Raw genomic sequence first — 18,340 nt, forward strand, 5'->3', positions numbered from 1 at the left:
GTTGTCTGCTTGCCGCCGTCGCTCATAGATGGCGGCAACATTCTTTTGGAGGAAGAGCGGGAACGGAACGAGCGGCGATGTGCGCTGCAGCGCGAATGGTTCCGCAACCCGCGCGAGGACGCTATCGCCTAAAAGTTCCACTGCGAAAGAAGAGCAGATCGCTCGCCTGGAAAGCCACCGCTGGGAACAGAAGCTACAGCCCCGCTGCTCTTCCTTCACCAGAGTGGAAAGGCTGAAAGATCTTTTTCAATCAACGTATTTGCTGCTTTTTGGGAGCCACAAAAAATGGGTTTAATTTTTTTTTTTCTATTTTTAGTATTGACTGTGTGCCTTCAATGACCCACGACTTTGATTAAATTTGGAGGTCACGTCAAAACCTTAGAAAACGGTCCGTGACCACGGAAAAGAGAGTGAGCGCGACTCAAACTGGCCAGTTCTCGATCGGCGGTTTTCGGGCGAAAAAAAACCGAATTTCGAGCCGCAAATTCTTTTCTGGGTAGTTGGGCTCTCATGTCACGTACAACTAAAAACCTTGGCGAGCATAAATACCCCATCAGTGTCCCTTTAAACCTTTGCAGGTACCGTCTTCTATGCTTTATCGAACTTCATAAACATATTACACATTTTATAAAATTTTGTTTACACAGAGCTCTATCAGCTTCATTTTAAAATGATGGTCAATAACATGAAGAAACATTAGACTTTTGAGTCACGGCGAATGGTTGAAGTTCACAGGACTTCCGATCCTTGAACGGCCAGCAAAGTTCTAAGCATTGGCGAGCGGTTGGGAGTTCATTAGTTCTATTCCTTGGACGTCCTGGGGACTTCCAAGCACTGGCCTACCATTAGACATTGGCCACTGTCTGCTTGGGCTATGTGGCTTAAACTCATTTCCCTTTCCATAGAACTGTCTCGAGTGTAAATAAAATTTAAACGGAATGTGACCTGCACAAATATTACGCTAAACCCAGCAGTTTCATGCAATGCAATTTTTCGCAGGTCGCATCACCCCTCTTGATATCAACGACAATTGTTTTGGTGCTGTAGGCACCTGGCATGGACTTTAGGTCTTTCTGCTGTCCCGAACACCTCTACTCAAGTGCAAAGATTATCCCTAGAATAAAAAGAAAAAAGTGAAATTGTTTTATGCAGACTCCACAAGGCATTGGAGTGTTGTTGCAAGAACTTGTGAGTGGCTATGCACCCCTTGATGAGTGCTCCTTTTACAAGTAGCATCGAAGGCGCCAACGCACCAAACCTGTGCGGCCCTTCAAAGCAAACTGTGCCGCAGCACTCGCTTGTGGCATGTGTCTTGCACGACAATGGCCGTCTGTACTTTCAGAAAGGGGAATTAGGCAGCTAGGCAGCATAGCAGCGACAGGAATGCAGGCATGCTTCCCGAGACTTTACGCAACTGCAAACGCATAATGCCCTCATAAATGACAAAAGACTGAGCGCTTTGTAGGAATAGCTTTTATTCAGCTCATTGGAACAAAATAGTAAAATAAATATCCAATAAATTAAGTTCGCATTTAGACGGAAGAAATGTCTAAAAAAAAGGGGCGAGGCCAAGATCTGTGGCACGCGAGCCTTCTTTCGTGACTGCAGAGCGAGACTGCCACTATGTGGAACAAGAGACAGTGTGTTTTTTTACAACACACCTTATAAAGATGAAATAGTAAAATAAATATTAAATAAATTAATCCTGCATTTAGTAGGGTGGAATGTCCGAAGAAACGCTAAGAGAAAGCTGCCCCGACTGCCTATACTTTGTCTCGTCCCACGATGGACCATTGCTGAAGCTACGGGCCGCCAGTTCCAATTGTAAGCCGAGAAGAACTCATGGTGGCATACAGCTCTGCCACGCTTGCCAGTGCTCCCAAATCAACATGCCAAGTCTAGGCAACATACTGCATGCTTTCCAACCAATCCATCAATGGACGTGGAGGCCCGTAGCATTGGCTGTGGTCTGCCGGAGCCAATCCATAGTGGAGTACATTTAAGTACGCGAGCATTTAAAAAAGCTGGAAACCATTCTTTGGTTTGCTGGTCAATATGTAAAAGAACTGTGACTCAAGCACTGTTGGCTGCCCAGCATACCCTGCATAACTGCTGCCTGCACAAAGAGAAAAAAAAAGTGTGCCTATAAGTTTTTCTTTTTACAGTTTTTTTCTAACATTTGTACAGTGTGGGTTTGAACCTTTGTACACTCCCAACATCCCGCTGCTATCTTAGCACGGTGTCACTCCATCACAATCGATGCTAAAGATGCTGTCAAACGGGGCTAGGGCGGTCCCTGAACTGGGAAGCTTTGACCGAGCTGCTGCATTCTCTTGGCCAGCTTGGCTTTCTGCGGAGAAATAAGGAAAGAAAACAAGTAGAGATGCCGCAAACCTTTTTCGAACCTGGGGTTTGAAGATCGAACCAAGGAGATTCAAAGGTTCGAAAATGTTTAGAAATGTTTATCACATAAAAAATTTGACGATTTTCGAACTCTCGATTTTTGGCGCCAAGAAATTCGATTGTTGTCAAACTTTTCGAATTTTCCACACTATGGAATTAAACAATTTTTTAACTTTCAAACTTATACGCTAAGAAATTAAACTATTTTCGAACTTTCGAAATTCTGAACAAAAGTTCAACGAGGTTTGAACCAAGGTCACCCCCATAGGTTCGAGGCAACAAATAGAAACAACACAAGATGTCAATGTGTAAAGTTTGGGGGTTGCATTTAGGCAACGTTTGATCGGATTGCTACTACCATAAAACACTGTTAGGACGCCGTCCCCCGATAAATCACCCATCCCCTTTTCTTGCAAAATATCTGTTACATAAAAATTCGGAAAGTCAGATGAAAATAGGCACTTGGCGCCTGTCTTCAATAAACGAGAATAATGTGATTTGACGTTGACACAACCGCATCAAATAGCTTAAAAAAAAAAAATCTTTTGGGCTAGTTTTGGCACAACATTTGTGCTGGGGAGTAGGACGGCAGAGTAAAAGTGGATTGGCACACAATGGTGCAATAGACCGATCTCACCAGGAGTTGCACGACTCCACCGCTGCCACGGTGCATTCTGGTACCTGTAGTTCTCCCCAGTTTTCTGGCCGCGTCAAGGCGCGTTGTATGCCCGGCGTTTGGGAATTTTCAGGTTAGCACGAGTCTTTTAGTCGGCCGTTTACTCACGGTTTTTAGTGGGCGTCTTCACCCATTCTGTATCAAGGTGCTACAATAACCGCACCAGGCAAAAAGGCATCGGATTTTATGTCTTCCCGAAAGAAAGCAGCCCACGAAAAAAGTGTCTAAAAAAGGTAAAGAGAGCGGTAGAAGAGCGGCAGGAAAAAGAGTTTTTAGATTTGTTTCGTTATTTGATTCATAATTTATATTCACCCCATTGCACGATAACTAAAGAGGGTAAGCTTACACAGGGCATGAGACGTAATAGGGCGTGCTAAAGTGTTCCGTACGTTGGAATCTCCCTGAGCACTCGTTCCGTAGCGGTATATCCGTTGGTCTATCTCAATCGGAACTTCCACACTGCCTTGCTGCGACCGTTTTTAATACAATGTTTGCTTGATGCATATTGGTGGTTACAACTGTTGTTGATACGACATGTTTTGAGCACAAGTGTGCTACAAAAGATCAGTACAATCACTGACGAAAGAGCAGCGATTCTCGGTAGGTATAACTTGAAATAAAACAACTTTTTCCAAATCAGACTTAACTGTTTTTGGTGGGCTATTATGCCACAACCTGATTTTGGCTGGCGTTACTGATCCATTCTGTATTAACACCAATCGACACAGCGGAAAAAAGCATTTTCCGTCGGACAGCTCTTACCGTTAACCAAATAAAATTGAATAGAAACTGTACACAAAAGCTCATCTCTACCCGAAGTTCTCAAGCATCTCGCATGGTTACGTTTCATTTTGACAAATGCGAGTTGTTACGGCTCTTCAGGCAGGTTCTTTTTGTGGATTGTTTCTTTGTGTGCAGGCTTCCCCCCGCAGTTTGTCTGTACCCTGTCGCAAAGGCTGTCAACCAGAATAAAACGAGTTTTAGAAAACTATCGCTCTCCAAGAATGTCTATTGAGCTCGTGTTCAGTGTCGAATAAAAGTTATGCCCAAGCCTGCGCACTACATAGCTCAGTATTTCACCGACACATTTGACGCTGTTCCGCGGTGGTACACCGAGCCCATAGTCCTTTGAATTTTGTGCTCTTTCGCGTTGAGGTAGATATTCACTTGCTTCCAAGTTTATCCGGAGTGCTCGAGAGAGTAGTGGCCTCGTTGTTTTTCCCGCTGTTGCAGTAAGACCACCGCGTGAACGCAGTGGGTTCACGCGCGTTCCGAAGGCGAAGAAGCGGACAACGACGAAGCAGAAGACAAAGCGATACTAAAGCGATAAGACGACCGAAACGTTTTTTTTTGCGCTTGATGACAAACTAAGGCATCACAAACAACACAATCTTATAAAGTGCTGATATGCAGGAGCTAATAGCTAACACCAGGGCTTCCCAAACTATGATGTACGCCCATATGAGCCCTTTTCAGCCAAGAAGCCGGAAAGCGATGACTACAAGTAGCATGGCGGCGGCAATACTTCCGGAATGCGCGCGCCTGCGCAGTTCGCTTGGTGGCATCGGTCTATTGGCGCAGCGCTTCCACCCGTTTTTATGGACTGTCCGACACCGACAAAAAAACCTGGGCACAGCCTGAACGGAAGGTTATCAATCTTTGTTCACATCACCATGATATCGAGGTTGTGCCTAAAGGTAACAGGATGGATCCTCCAATGGATTCACAGTTTGTTTCATTTGGGCAAATCCACAAGAGGGTTTACCTAAACAGAATAGGGTGCAATATTAATCCTCTTGTGAATCTACCATTTCATCTGGTTAAATCCATGAGAACAGTCACCCAGACAGAACAGGGTGGATCTATCATTTCATCTGGATATATCTATGAGAGGATTCACCCAGATGAAACAGTGTAGATCGTTTCATGGATCCACCATTTTGTCTGGGAAAATGTACAAGAGAATCCACCCAGACAGAACAGTGAATCGTCCCATGAATTCACCGTTTCATCTGGGTGAATCTATGAGGATACACCTAAACATAACAGGATAGATCCTCTTGTGGATCCACGTTTCGTCTGGAACAATTCACAAGCAGATCCACACAAACGTGCGTAAAATTCTCTCTTGGATCCACCCAGACGAAACAGCGTAGGTCCTTTGTGCAGGGATGGAACTGGGCGAAGCATCTTTGGAGCAATTTTGGGAGCAGAAAAAACTGCAGTTTGGAGCAGGCTGGGAACAGCAAAAACGAAGTCTTGGAGCAAGTTGGGAGTAGCACAAGAGTTTTAACAATGCTAAAATAAAGGCCAAATGTCACCAGGCTTTCAAAATGCAAGGAAATATAGCATGCAGACAACTTCATGTGAACGGTAGTTTCAATTAACTTTTCATTTGAAACATTTTTCAACAAATTACATTAAAATTACACAAAATATATAAAGCAAAACTGCACGACAGTGTGACACGTGATGGAACTGACTTGCAAAAAGGTAAACATAAACAAAGAGGCAGAAATAGCAATTCAGCTCGTACCTAGCTCCGTCATTTGCCTCACTGCTCACTCGCCTTTCTTATGTTTCCAAGCTTTCTGCGAGGGGCATCAGGGCGGGCAAACGCGAGCTGCAGGCTTGCAATACACCTTTCCATAAAAGCGTATTAGGGCGCATTCATTGCTGTGTTTGTGTGTTATGCACGCGCAGTTTCTGGCTGGCCGCAATTGCGAGCGAGCGTTGGCTCGACTGATTTTGCACGTGTGGACACTGCATGTGGACTGCGATTTTTGTAAACAGTGGAAGTACATCCAAGAGGGAGGCACGCCAACTTAAATACATTTGAGTTTATCGCAATATGGTGGCGTTGTTTGCTCTACTATTCAGATGAAATGACTCCAGGACTCTGGAAAAGCACACAGCAAACAGCAGCTATACTACTTCGTTTCAGCTTATGTCCAGACGCAGCCGATGCTACAAGCGCCAGCATGTGGCCTTGAACAGTGCGCACAATGCACAAGCCCGCGTTCCTGGCAGGGATGCTGAAGGCCTGGAGCTCGCGCTTGCAGTATCATCTGCGTGTCGACTTACACGAAACAGAGCAACAGCGAATGGCTTCAAAGAGGTCTGGGGCCCTAAACTCATCAAACACAAAGTTGGGGCTGAAGTTGACAGAGCGCACCAATCGGACAGTCATGACGATGACCTTGCGTTTTTGTTGTCGACGTCCGATCAGTGCGCTCTGCAAACTTTCGGCTCCAGTTTTGTTTTTGAAGAGTTTAGGGCCCCTGGTAGCAGAAGCATGGCAATAAGGGATGCTGTAACAACTGTTATAAGCTGAAACAAACTTTAACCATGGCAGTGACCACTGCGGCAGCAACTTTTGGATACAGAGCTTGGGATTCGGATCCACTGGCATTCCCTTTGGGCCGGAAGTTCCGATGTCAGTGTCGTCAACAGAAACTACGGAAAAACTAATTTCGACGAGGATCGTTTATAATTTCAGTTTGGGCGCACCTTAGCACAATTTCGTTCTTATTGATACCTTTGTATCAGTGTGGCGAATGAAAAGTCAATAGGCACACAATGGGACAATCAGCGCAGCAGTTCCATCCCTCTTTGTAGATCCCTCATTTCGTCTGGATAAATCCATGCGACGATCCACCTAGGTAGACCAAACAGGGTGAATACTTTCGTAGATCCACATTTCCTCAGGGTGAATCCACGAGGATTTGCCCAGACGAAACAGGTGTCCAGAAGACATAGCAACGTCCCATCAGTGTCTGTGGGGGTTCCCTCTCCCCCAGAGCAGGCACTCACGAGTCTGGAGGGCCTGCTGTCCTGCACCTTGACCACCTCCCGCATGACGCTGCTCTTCTTGGCCTCCTGGAGCTCCTTCACTTTCTTGCGTGTAGCCTCCAAGCTGCGGCAAGGGAAAGGTGGTCCAACGTGCTTGCTGTCTCCGGCAGAGCCCATCACAGTCTCTTAGGGCTGCTCAGATGTTTATCAATCCTCCAATATACACTTAGAATGTAACAAATGCGAGTCTTACGGCATACCTATTTGAACGTAGGTTGACATTTCTTTTCTAGCACTCCTATGTAAAATCAGGGGCCGGCCTATATGCTTTAAACCAACCAAACCCATAAAAGTGGGCAAAATTTACGAGCCCGTTGTGTGAACCATGATGTTCCACTGCATCAGCCGCTTCTCCAAACACGCTGGTGCAAAGCACTGAAGCTTAGGCCATGTGGCGCGGACCAAGTATTGCGGCGTAGGGGCACATAGTCAACCTTTCTGGAAGTTCACGATCAGTGCAGTTCCTGAACAAGTTTTAGATCAGGTCACTAGAAACATTTCAAAATAAATGTTTGTTTGAATATCCTTCCCTTTCACTGGGGTCAATCTATATTTGGATATTTTTTAATTCTCCACAAGTATTTAAGTAAGAGTGCTGGTTAAAAATAAAAACCCTCCTCACGTACTGCTCTGATACCTACCATTCATCCGAGCAAAAAGGGTTTTCCTACCAGAACAATGCCCGCCAATCGAGGGTCTCAGTACAAGCTTTCCCAAAAGCAAAAAGATCTTGCAGAATGTGCAAGCGAGAAAAGAGCCATTCCACTCACTCCAGTTTAATCTTGCGCTGGATCTCCTTCTTCCAGATGTTCTTGAAGTCGTTGCAGAAGGGCACCCAGGGCCCAAACAACTCCTTGGGCCACTCCGACTCGTTCTTGGACTTGGGCTGCAGGCTGAAGTAGTCCTTTGTTTCCAGGAACCTGCCAGGAAAAAACACGCACAATCGCCAGTCACTGCCTCAAGTGTCACCTCGACTGAGCAGATGCCACTCAAGCTATCAACGCATCTTATTTCTATATTAGACCACTTTACAGTCAAACCTCATACCAAACACAGACACATAAAGTGCATGTCTGTGTTCGGATTTCGAAGACCAGTACACCGAGCATTATCGGAAAGTAATAATACTTTGAGCATTGTTTTTTTAAAATCTTGGCGTGCATGCATAGCACAATGTTAGCATGTGACAAGAATCTTTCGCTTAACCAACTAAACCGTTTTGGACGAGCCTAACTCGTCAATCGAGCCGTCCCTAACCCGCTCAGGATGAGTATAGCATGCCTGCTTTCCCCAGTTCACATACTATCGTTTTGGACGACCCAGGCTCGCTCATGGCTTAGTTTGCAGCACTGCCAACAGACCGCAGCAATGACATAATTTAAATTTTGCCCCCATTCAGTTTGAGGCTAGAAATTTGATCTTGAAAGTAACAAGTTTGATTTTGAACACATGTACGCAGTGAAGGTCAGAAGTTCCCAGAAACTAAAAATGGTTGAGAGGTTAATAAACCACAGTAATAATCATGAACTGCCCTTGTCTAGAAGCAAAAAAAAAAAAAAAGGAAGATTTTGTTTCTTCTTTTTCAATACCTATAACACCGATTGCCACCCTGCCAATTTTACAAGATCTCTCATCTATCCTTTACTACTTTGCATCATTGACTAAAACTAATTGCCTGATCATGTTGTAAGTGGTCACAGTGCCATTTAATTTAGTGGCCAGCGCAAACAATAGCATAACTGCTGACTCTGACTTGCACTGTGCTGTGCGATTGTAGTGCGAGGCAGCCAAACAGTTTACTGCATTTTTGTGTGCCGTTATCATTTTTTGTCACTTTTCTAATCACTTCATCGACTTCATCTCAACTTTTTTAATGTGGTTTCACATGCTTCCTTTTACTGCAGAATGGCATTTTAATGGAAGCGAACCCAAATATTCCGTCATCTGCAGGTGTCCGACTTGAAAGGCAGCAGAGTTGGCCGCTACCAAACACCAGCGTCTCCAACTAAAAGCACATCTCTGCATGCATCATGCATTACAAGTCACGCCACACTACATTCCTTAACCTTAGACTGCGTCCAAGTGCCCTGCATCCCATCGCAATAAAAAAGAACGAAAGGACGACGAGGAGGCATGGTGATTCTGCACGAGATGTTGAATCAATAAACTGAAACAGCTGCAAATGTTATTTTGCTTTCTCGTCGAACGAGATCTCCGTTTTGGATGATGAGGCGAATGCAGCCAAGTAAGGAGAGTGTGCTGAGGTGGCGACAGCGCTGCCAGGGGCTCACTTCTGTCGGCACTCTTCGAGGTTCTCCTCCTGCTCCCTGTGCTCCTGGTAGGCCTTCTCCAGGAATCCCGTCATCCGCTGCCGGAACGGCTCCTGGTGCTCCTCGTCAGACTTCTCCAGCACTCGCTGCACCTTCGCCTCGCAGTCTGGGGGTGTGGAGAGACACTCCTTTCATACTTTGCCTCACCTTAAAGGGATGCTTAACTGCGCCTGGATAGGACGCCACAAAGCAAACTTGGCCCAGGAAAAATAAACATTTTAGTGCATTGTTTGTTTGCTCCTTTTGAGTCTGGAGCAATTCTCAAACATGCTTCTGTATTGGAGTAAACATTCCCAAATGGATGCATGTTCCGGAATCACTCCCAACTGATATGTTCCCTGTGACACAAATACTATGCTCATTTTTGGGGGGAGGAGTTAACATTATGACGCATCCTATCCAAGAACTTAACAAAACATTTTATTTGTTTTTGACTCGAGTGTTTGAACGGCCAAGCAAAGGCAACGCAAGGTGTGAGCACTTTATGTTGCAGCGTGTCTCGATGCAGTGGCAGCTTGTCAGAGCTGCGAACGTGTGCCCGCAATCTCTGTTCCCGCTAATATTTTAAGGTGAATCGTGGCGGAGCAACAAATATATAAAACTTCTCAGGAAACAATAACCGTAGAGGGGACGTCAGTCCGAGCCAGCATTAGACCGTGCACGCTCTAACTAAGCAAAACGAAAAATCAGAAATGTGTTGTACTGTTATGTGCGCGCAAATTTTACCTCATCTCAGTGCAAGAACATGTGCAGAATGAAACTTAAGCTTCCGAAGGTGGCAAAAGATACAAGCAAATTTAAAAGAACTGTGGAGTTTTGTTTTCCTCGTGAACATATATTGCATGTTTCTAGGTGCAAAGTGATCAGGCAGGCTCCAAACTTTACAATATGCCCATTAATCGAAAAAATAAAAATTCAGTTCTTCAGTTGTTGAGCTGCTAAAAACATGCCCAGAGATGGAAGCCGCATTTGACCTTCTGTAGCCGGTTTTGTAGCAGGCAAAATGTTAGTTTCAAGCAGCCCCCTGACGCTTTTCGAGCAGATGAAACGCGCAGCCTTCTTACTATTAGAAATAAGGCTCAAGTCACAGTAGTGTCCATCTACAATAAATATTAAAAAAAACATATATATTAGGCATAGTGCAACACTTCAGTGAGATAAATACTTTCTCTCACTTCCCTTTTTACACTCGGTAGCTTGTTTAGCCTAGGTACCATTCCTCCAAAGTGCCAACAAAAAATAGCGCACCTGTTAAAACATTTATCATTAAAAATATGTCCCCAAGTTTTCTTAAGTTGCCACTCAATATACTACTATAAGCTGCAAAAATAACCACCCCCAAATGTTATGCAAAGCGGCAGTTGTGCTCTAGAAGTTGCACAGTGTTTAGTGGTGTTGAAACCAGAGTTGAGTCAAAGCTTGCCGCCCTTTTGATTGATTGCTCCACTGTTAACTGCATTGACCTAGAGTGTTCATTTATATATAGACCCGCGTTTCCTTTTTTTTTTTTCTTTCTCGGCAACGCTGCCTAAAATTAGAGGTCAACCTACAGTCAAACCCAAAGAAGGCCGACCTGTGATAGAACTGAGCATACTTTCCGAGCCAATCGCACCAACCCAGGCGACAGTCTTGGGCAGTATAACTAGTTACTAGTAACATGTTACCGGTAACTAGTCACTTTTTTCATTAACTTGTAACAGTAACTCCTTACCACTTAGTGAAAACAACTTGTAACTATAACAGTGTTAACATTTTTCTGAAGTAACTTTAAAAGGGAGCGTCATTACAGTTACTTGTCAGATTTACGTGCAAAAATATTGCAAACACCAAATCGTCTCGCAACTTGACAAAGTGTGCCCCAAGTCCTGGTGCGAGAAGGGTACAACAAAAGAAATTGTAGTGCCCTTCCACTACGTCTAGGACGATGCCTAGAGGACAATGTCTAGGACAACTTCTAGGATGTCTAGGACGACCTCAAGGATGACTTCTAGGACAACCTCGAGAATGACTTCTAGGACGACATTGAGGAAAACTTCTAGGATGACCCTGATGACAATGCCTAAAAATGATAACAAGGGATTAGGACTTCGCTATGCAATAATGCCAAGAAAGGCCGACTCACACCGGTTGCCCCCTCTTTTTATCTTTATTTATTCATACTTGTCACGACCAATGGGGAGTCTTCTGTCAACATCCCCAAACACATTTTTTTCGCAGATCCTAGCGCATAACAGCTTCACTGTAAAACTGCTGCAGAAAATATCTGGAGCAGGAGGGGAAATAAAAATATTAAGAGGACTAAACTCTGGGTGACCCTGCTTGGCCAAGCTGGTCACCTGAGAGGATGGGAATGTCAACTGAGAGGATGGGAATGTCTGTGTCCATACCAACCATGTATGGTACATCCCTCACAGGGCACACAGATGTAACAAAGGGCGGCATCTCTAAAGCATTTTTTTTTTTCTTCAATTGGCGGAGGGAGCGACTGCTTCTTGCAAAGGACAGTTTTTGGTGATTGTAACCCCAAATGCCAGCAGGCTTACAGCACAACCAATTTTCTGAACCTCGCATTCTTGCCACCAAGCATATGTTTGCTTCCCCTCTAATTTGAATTGTCTAACCTCCAGATGCACTCTTGCAGGATCTCGACTTCAGGCCCATTTTCTCTCCCTTCAGTTTTTTTTAACAGCGGAGCTGTTCAGGGCTATAGTCGGTTGCAAGCTAAGAAAAAACCAGAAATGCCTCTCAGAGGAAAATGTAATCCTATGCCGAGAAACGCCAGCCAATCGTTTTCATGACGTCACGATTCCGTGGACCAATCGCGATCCTTTTGAAAAAAAAAAGCTCAACATGGATGCTGGCTTTAGCAACGCGACGCTAGTTTCTCGTGACAATTATTCTGCTTTTTTGCACCGTGTTTTACGTCCCCGAGGTTACGCCACGAAATCTTAATGGTATCGGCTTGCATTTGCAGCAGTGTTTGCGCGACTACGTGAGAATCCAGCGACGCTATCGCCAACGAAAATTTCGAAGCGGGCGCGAGGCTTAGCACTGCTGAGAGCTGGAAGACGGTATGTTAGACAGTATCTTGGACAGAAAAGGAATTGGGAAGACGGTACATTGGACATGACTTTCTTTCTTTACTAAAAAGCTATTTCGTTGACAAAAACATATTCTAACCTATTTAAATGTCCTGAATGAATTAAATAAATATTGTAGTAGTTTAAGACACGTTTCCTGGAGGAAGAAAAAGCAACGTGGCTAGCAAACTACTTTCTCGACGGCGGAGGCACTTCCGATGGGCGCAATGCGCTTGTGGGTGGAGCTAAAAGATTGTTCTCAGGTTAATTGCATCCGACTATAGTTTTCCCAGGATTGTGTCTGCCAGCAAATAAATGTAGAAAACACTCCGGACAGTTACCGCCATCTATGAGTGACGGCGGCAACCAGACAACCAGCTTGCCGGTTGTCTGATTGCCGCCGTCGCTCATAGATGATGACAACCTTTCCAGCCTTTCCACTCTGGCTTGCTGACTTGCGGCCGGCCATTACTTCATTCCCACCAGAGTACAGCTTCGCTGGTCGTCCTTCTTCACCAGAGTAGAAAGGCTGAAATGTTTTAAAACCCAATTATTGGCCTTGCCTCCCATCACCCACTTCTTGTCCCTTCTCGGGTACAGTCACTTGAGAAAGAGTATTCGCTCGAAACGTCCGTGTCGTTCTGCTTGTTTGAATGTTTTCTTGAAATTGAAAGACCGCCCTTAGCCACACCAGGGGCACTTGGGATCAGATGAGTTATAGATATTCACGTCAAGGACTTTCCAAGAGGTCTCTTCTGTTTCGGGTGGCAAGATGGAAGTGCATAAGCGCGTTTGATCTGTTTAAAAACTGGCAGAGGAAAGATTGCAACAGTCGTTTGGAATTATACACGCAGTGGTCGTTTGTACCTCGATCAGTGCTTGTTTTAACGCCGGAATGTGGCCACAACATTGCTCTCCAAGTTCTCAAGAGAAGCTTTGTGTTTCATGAACGATTGTGCGCATGTGGTAGAAAACGATTCGACCGACGAGTGGATTGGTGTGGCATAACAAAACATCTACAAAGCTAATTGCAAGGTATGACTCTTATTACTGACTTCACATTTGCACAATATTTATTGCTTCCATCCAATTCCACCACATCAAAGAAATCCAAAATTAAAATCGACCGATTGTAAACTGGCACCATGGTTGGATTTACAGGAGATCTGGAAGCACGCTGTTGTATGGCAATAGAAAAAAACTATAAATTATTTTTCATATAGTGGACTGCACTTTTTTTCAAGATGTTTTAAGGATCACTCACAACGCGCACTTTTCTGGCGAAAGACGGACCACTAGAAAAGAAAGGACGCAACGAACCAAACGACCAGGAATCCAACACAAAGAGAACTGATCTTGATCAAACTTGACATCGGAGAAAGTCAACCAAAACCTCCTAGGCCGCAATGAAACACTTGACCCAACGCGCCAGGGCATCAAATTTGTAGAAACCTTCTCTGTTCTGTATCCAAAATGAGACGACCTATTTGCCACATTCCCATGGTTTGTGCTTGAGACTGTGTTTGATTGTCCCTTCTCGTCCCAGCTCGGGGTTTTCAGTCAAATATTTGTCTTCCGTTCATTTTTCTGTGTTGTATGAAGGAGGTCACTGCTTCTCAGTTTTACTGTAAAGGTTGCTTCGTTGTACTGCTTGTGGCATGGGATTTGCCATTTCTCTCTTTTTCTCTCTCTCCCTCATTTCTAGTGTTTTGTGTAGGATTTGAAGTCAATATAAGCCCTTCCATTGTCGAAATAATTTCAGCAGTGTTTAAGACTGTGTTTGTCCGTCCCTTGACGTCCCAGTGTCGGGGTTTTTAGTAAAATGTTTAACCAGCACCAGCTCGTTTGTGCCCAAACCTTTTGTTCACTATGCTGGCTGTCTAAACACGGTTGGTGGCTAGTTAACTTGGACACGATTCAAGACTTTTGGAGCTGAAAATTGGAGGTGTGTTAATTACGCGAGGGAAAGAAATAAAAGTACAAATATTGGTATTCGTCGTGGGGGTGCGTTCATTATGCGAGTGTGTTCATTATATGCGAGTAACTACGGTAATACTAAATTGGTTTATTACTAATTTCCATCATTCTCTAGATTACTCGGGCGTGGCTGCACTCACTCTTGAGCTGCGTGTGTAGCTTGACGAGGTCGGCGGCAATGTCGTTGAAGTTGACCAGTCCTGCGCGCTCCATGTCGCTGGGCTCCGGCAGCGGGAACTTTGCCTTCTCCAGCGTGGCATCCTGGCACGGGGAGAGGAACACGCCCTTTCTTTCAGAGTCAGTCAGGTCAGGAGGGGGACCGCTGAGCCACACTGGCCAGATGATGCCACACTCCGAGGGTTTATTCATCTATTCGAGGTACCCTTCAGCACCCAAAGGCATTACAGAGGGGGGGGATACATATTTATTCGAATATAAGGCGGTCACGATTATAAGGCGAGGGGGCAGTTGAAGGACCAAAGAAAAAGAAAAAAGTTTGCACACTAATATAAGGCGAAAGAAACGAAAGAAGGCAATTAAATTCCTTACCTTTCAGCGAAGCAGACACAAGTATTTGAACTATCTGCACACAAAGATATTTACCTATTCGGAGCGAGACGAAAGACAAACTTAGAAGCTGTTGTCTTCAGAAGTGGTAGCATCCGAATCATCCTTATCACTTTCGCACTCAAAGAGGTCAGCGTCTTCGGTGCCGTCAAGGGCATTGGAAATGCAGCACTTGCGGAACGATGCTGCAACCATAGCTTCGGGGATCGCTGCCCATGCGTCGACCACCCACTGGGCGAGCATAGACGGGGACGCCCGCTTTAGACGTCCCGACGGCGTGAGGGCCACAGTGTCAGACGCCATCCATTCATTGTACAGCCGTCTGACGTGTGCCTTAAAGGGCTTGTTAAGACAAACGTCAAGCGGCTGTAGTTGGCTTGTCATGCCCCCCGGGATGACGACCAGCTCCGTGCGTTCGTCCACCAGCTTCTTCTTCACACCCTCCGTGAGATGTCCGCGGAACGCGTCGAGGACCAGCATTGACCTCCGGGCGAGCAGTGCCCCTGGTCTTCGGCACCACACCGACTTAATCCAGTTCAGAAAAAGCTCTTCCGTCATCCACCCCTTCTCCTGGCAACGAATGTGGACGTTCTGCGGGAAGACCTCGTTCTTCGGAAAGGTCTTTCTCTTCAGGATGATGAAGGGGGGCAACTTCCGCCCATCGGCGGTGCAGGCTAACATAACGGTGATCCTAGCCTTCTCGTTGCCTGTAGTGCGCAGGCTCACTTGGCGATCACCTTTTTGGTGAATGGTCTGGGGCGACGGCATGTCAAAAAAAATCGGGGTTTCGTCGGCGTTGCCCATCTGCCCGAGTAGAAAGTCGTGGTCGCGTCGCAGGCCGATAACATATCTCTGAAAAGAGATTAGTTTCTCTTCGTAGTCCTCGGGCAACTTCTGCATCACGGAGGTCCGCCTTCGCAAGGAAAATCCGGCCCTCTTCATATATTTCTGCACCCAGCCCCGGCTAGCTTTGAACTTGAGAGCGGGGATGCCACGCTCTCTCGCGATTTCGCGCGCCTTCATCTGCACGATGTCGGAAGTAACGGCCAAACCGCGGCCTCTCCTCTCTTTGATGAACTGCGTCAGCACTTCTTCCACTTCGGGGAACGCTCCCTTTCGCGGGCCACGGAAAGCCTTTCTCGTCGCTGCGCAGGCGAACAGCGCAGTCTTCTGTTTGCGCCAACGACGCACGTTGTTCTCCGGAACACCAAACTTCCGACCCGCCGCGCAGTTTCCAGAAACCTCCGCCTCTGATACAACCTTCCTCTTGAAGGCTGCATCATAGTGGCAACGGTGACTCGCCATTGCGCTGGTAGCGTAAATAAGCGAGCACTGAAAAAATCCTGCCGCAGAGACTCGGCCACTCCAACAAAAAAATGCAAAATGGCGTCCCAACTTGTTTACAAACTTTGCGGCTACTACTGGCTTGGAAGCGGCTACTGCTGGCTCAGCTCGTTGATATGGTTGAAGGCGTCTGCAGCCATCGCGTCTCCTGCATCGCAGCTGCCTAAACTCGGTAGTTACTATCTGTAACTTGCGTTTGTGTAACATTTTGTATGTTTTATTCTTAAATCTCTGCGTTAGATTTGTAACAGTATTGTCGGGCTCTTTTGGAAGCTTGGAAATGGTTGAAAGGCGGAAACCGAAACTGTTACACCAAAATTGCCGTATTGCTGTACTGAGCTTCGAATATAAGGCGGGGTACGACTTTGAGACTAAGGATTTCGGAAAAAAACCTCGCCTTATATTCGAATAAATACGGTAATCAAAACCTGAAATAAAGTTTGAACATGAAATAAAGTTTGAGCATGAAATGGGACACATTTTGGGAACTACAAAAAAAGAATATAGATTATTATACAATGCTACAAAAAGGTACAACTCATGTTAATCAACAAAATGCAACCAGTCTCATAACTGTAGAGAAAAACAAGGAGCACTGAAATGGTTTCCGAGATTGTCGATTGAGGCTGGTGACGCAATCTACGCGCTGAAAAAGTCCCAAAAATCTAAAAATTCCAGTTGTGCGTGGGCTATTCAAAGAAGTTCAAAGGTTGCAGGCACTTCCTTTCTCACGGCAAATTCCCCGTGTGAAGCAGTCGACGACGGCGCATGCATGCGGACGGATTAGCGGAGCAGTTCCGGATCCCAAGTAGTCCCCAACTGTCGTTGCCTCGGACAAAGTACGCTTCAGCAGCTGTTTGCATGTGCACGTGATAAATATTCACAATCCGAGGCCGTTAGAATTAGAAATCCTTCGGCGGACAAGGCTGTTTATACTCCAACGTCGACGAACGCAACGGGAGCCAGGGCAGAACGACGTGGCAACCGCATGGTTGAGCGCAGCGTATTTCCATCTCCTGGTTCGTACAAATCATGCGATCGGTGTGTGTGGTTCGTCCATGTCGCATGGTCATGCTTCGAAGCGGCGGTTTGGGGCAGTGGTTAGCAGTTTGAAAACCAGAAAACGATGGGGATAACCAGTGCACACCCGCATTTATTTTCCCCGAAATGTCAATCAAATGTCGACAGAAAAACAAAAAATCGCAATACCGTGTCTGTGGAAGCTAGCCACTCGGCAGGTTCGCTGGAATCATCAAATCGACTCGGGTGAATCCGCCGGAATACATTGAAGAAAGCGATGCTTTCATCAACGTGGGCCGTCGCGGTCCATCAAGACGAACCGCGATGGCCTGTCGCGACTAGGTGGAGTAAGCTACCGCCCGTTATGAAAATACAATCGATATTCATCGATCGATCGATCTATCCATCCAACAGTCAGGCAGACACATCACTCTGGGTCCGGCGAAAAACAAGAAAAAATATGGTTTGCAGGTTCCGAAGCGAAATATTAGTATTACTCCTTTTGCACTATTAACATTTTGCGTCTGTCGAAATACAATACACAACATGCTCAAAACTAGGTAGTTGTAATAATAACAATCATAATCTCCACTGGTCCAGAAAAAAATATGGAACATAAGAGAAAAGTCTGCGTGATTTTTATTGCGTGCAATAAGTAGGCAAAAAACAATTTTTTTCGAAAAGCACCTGCTACACATTATGGGATTTACACCCCACCCACCTAGTTCTTCCTTTTACCCTTCGTTGCTCTCCAGGATATTCCTAGTTCATTCTAGGCAGTTATTGTGTCTTCTGGTACACAAGCTTCCTGAACATATGGCATGTATAAAAGCAGTCAGTAGAAACTCCCTCTGACAACCTCTGATAATACGAAAGATTTAATACAGTCAAACCTCGATGTAACAAACTTCTATGCAACGAAACCCCCCATGTAACAAAGTACACAACTTTTTCTAACCGCAAGTGTATACACGTGATGTATTTTTTACCTCTATGTAACAAAGTCCCGTTTGCCGAAATTTTGATGTAAAAAAATTGTTACATCGAGTCGGTTCACAGGAGACCACTGGTCAAATCGGTTTAATCACTTC

The 18,340-nt window shown here is 45.4% G+C and overlaps 1 protein-coding gene across 3 annotated transcripts in view; it reads right to left on the minus strand.

The window, feature by feature from the left end:
• Positions 1 to 1,455: 1,455 nt before the first annotated feature.
• LOC8039581 (formin-2) overlaps positions 1,456 to 18,340 on the minus strand; it is a 107,468-nt gene continuing 90,583 nt past the window's right edge. For all 3 annotated transcript variants that reach the window (XM_040215434.2, XM_040215436.3, XM_040215435.2), the window contains 5 exons: positions 14,459 to 14,579; positions 9,223 to 9,367; positions 7,702 to 7,851; positions 6,893 to 6,995; positions 1,456 to 2,350 (listed from right to left, as the gene is read on the minus strand). In XM_040215434.2, coding sequence (XP_040071368.1) covers positions 2,285 to 2,350; positions 6,893 to 6,995; positions 7,702 to 7,851; positions 9,223 to 9,367; positions 14,459 to 14,579 — 585 coding nt within the window. In that variant the 3' untranslated portion in view covers positions 1,456 to 2,284. The remainder of the gene's footprint in view (positions 2,351 to 6,892; positions 6,996 to 7,701; positions 7,852 to 9,222; positions 9,368 to 14,458; positions 14,580 to 18,340) is intronic.

This window comes from Ixodes scapularis, unplaced genomic scaffold (assembly GCF_016920785.2).
Source record: "Ixodes scapularis isolate PalLabHiFi unplaced genomic scaffold, ASM1692078v2 ptg002322l_1__unscaffolded, whole genome shotgun sequence".
Lineage (NCBI taxonomy): Eukaryota > Metazoa > Arthropoda > Arachnida > Ixodida > Ixodidae > Ixodes > Ixodes scapularis.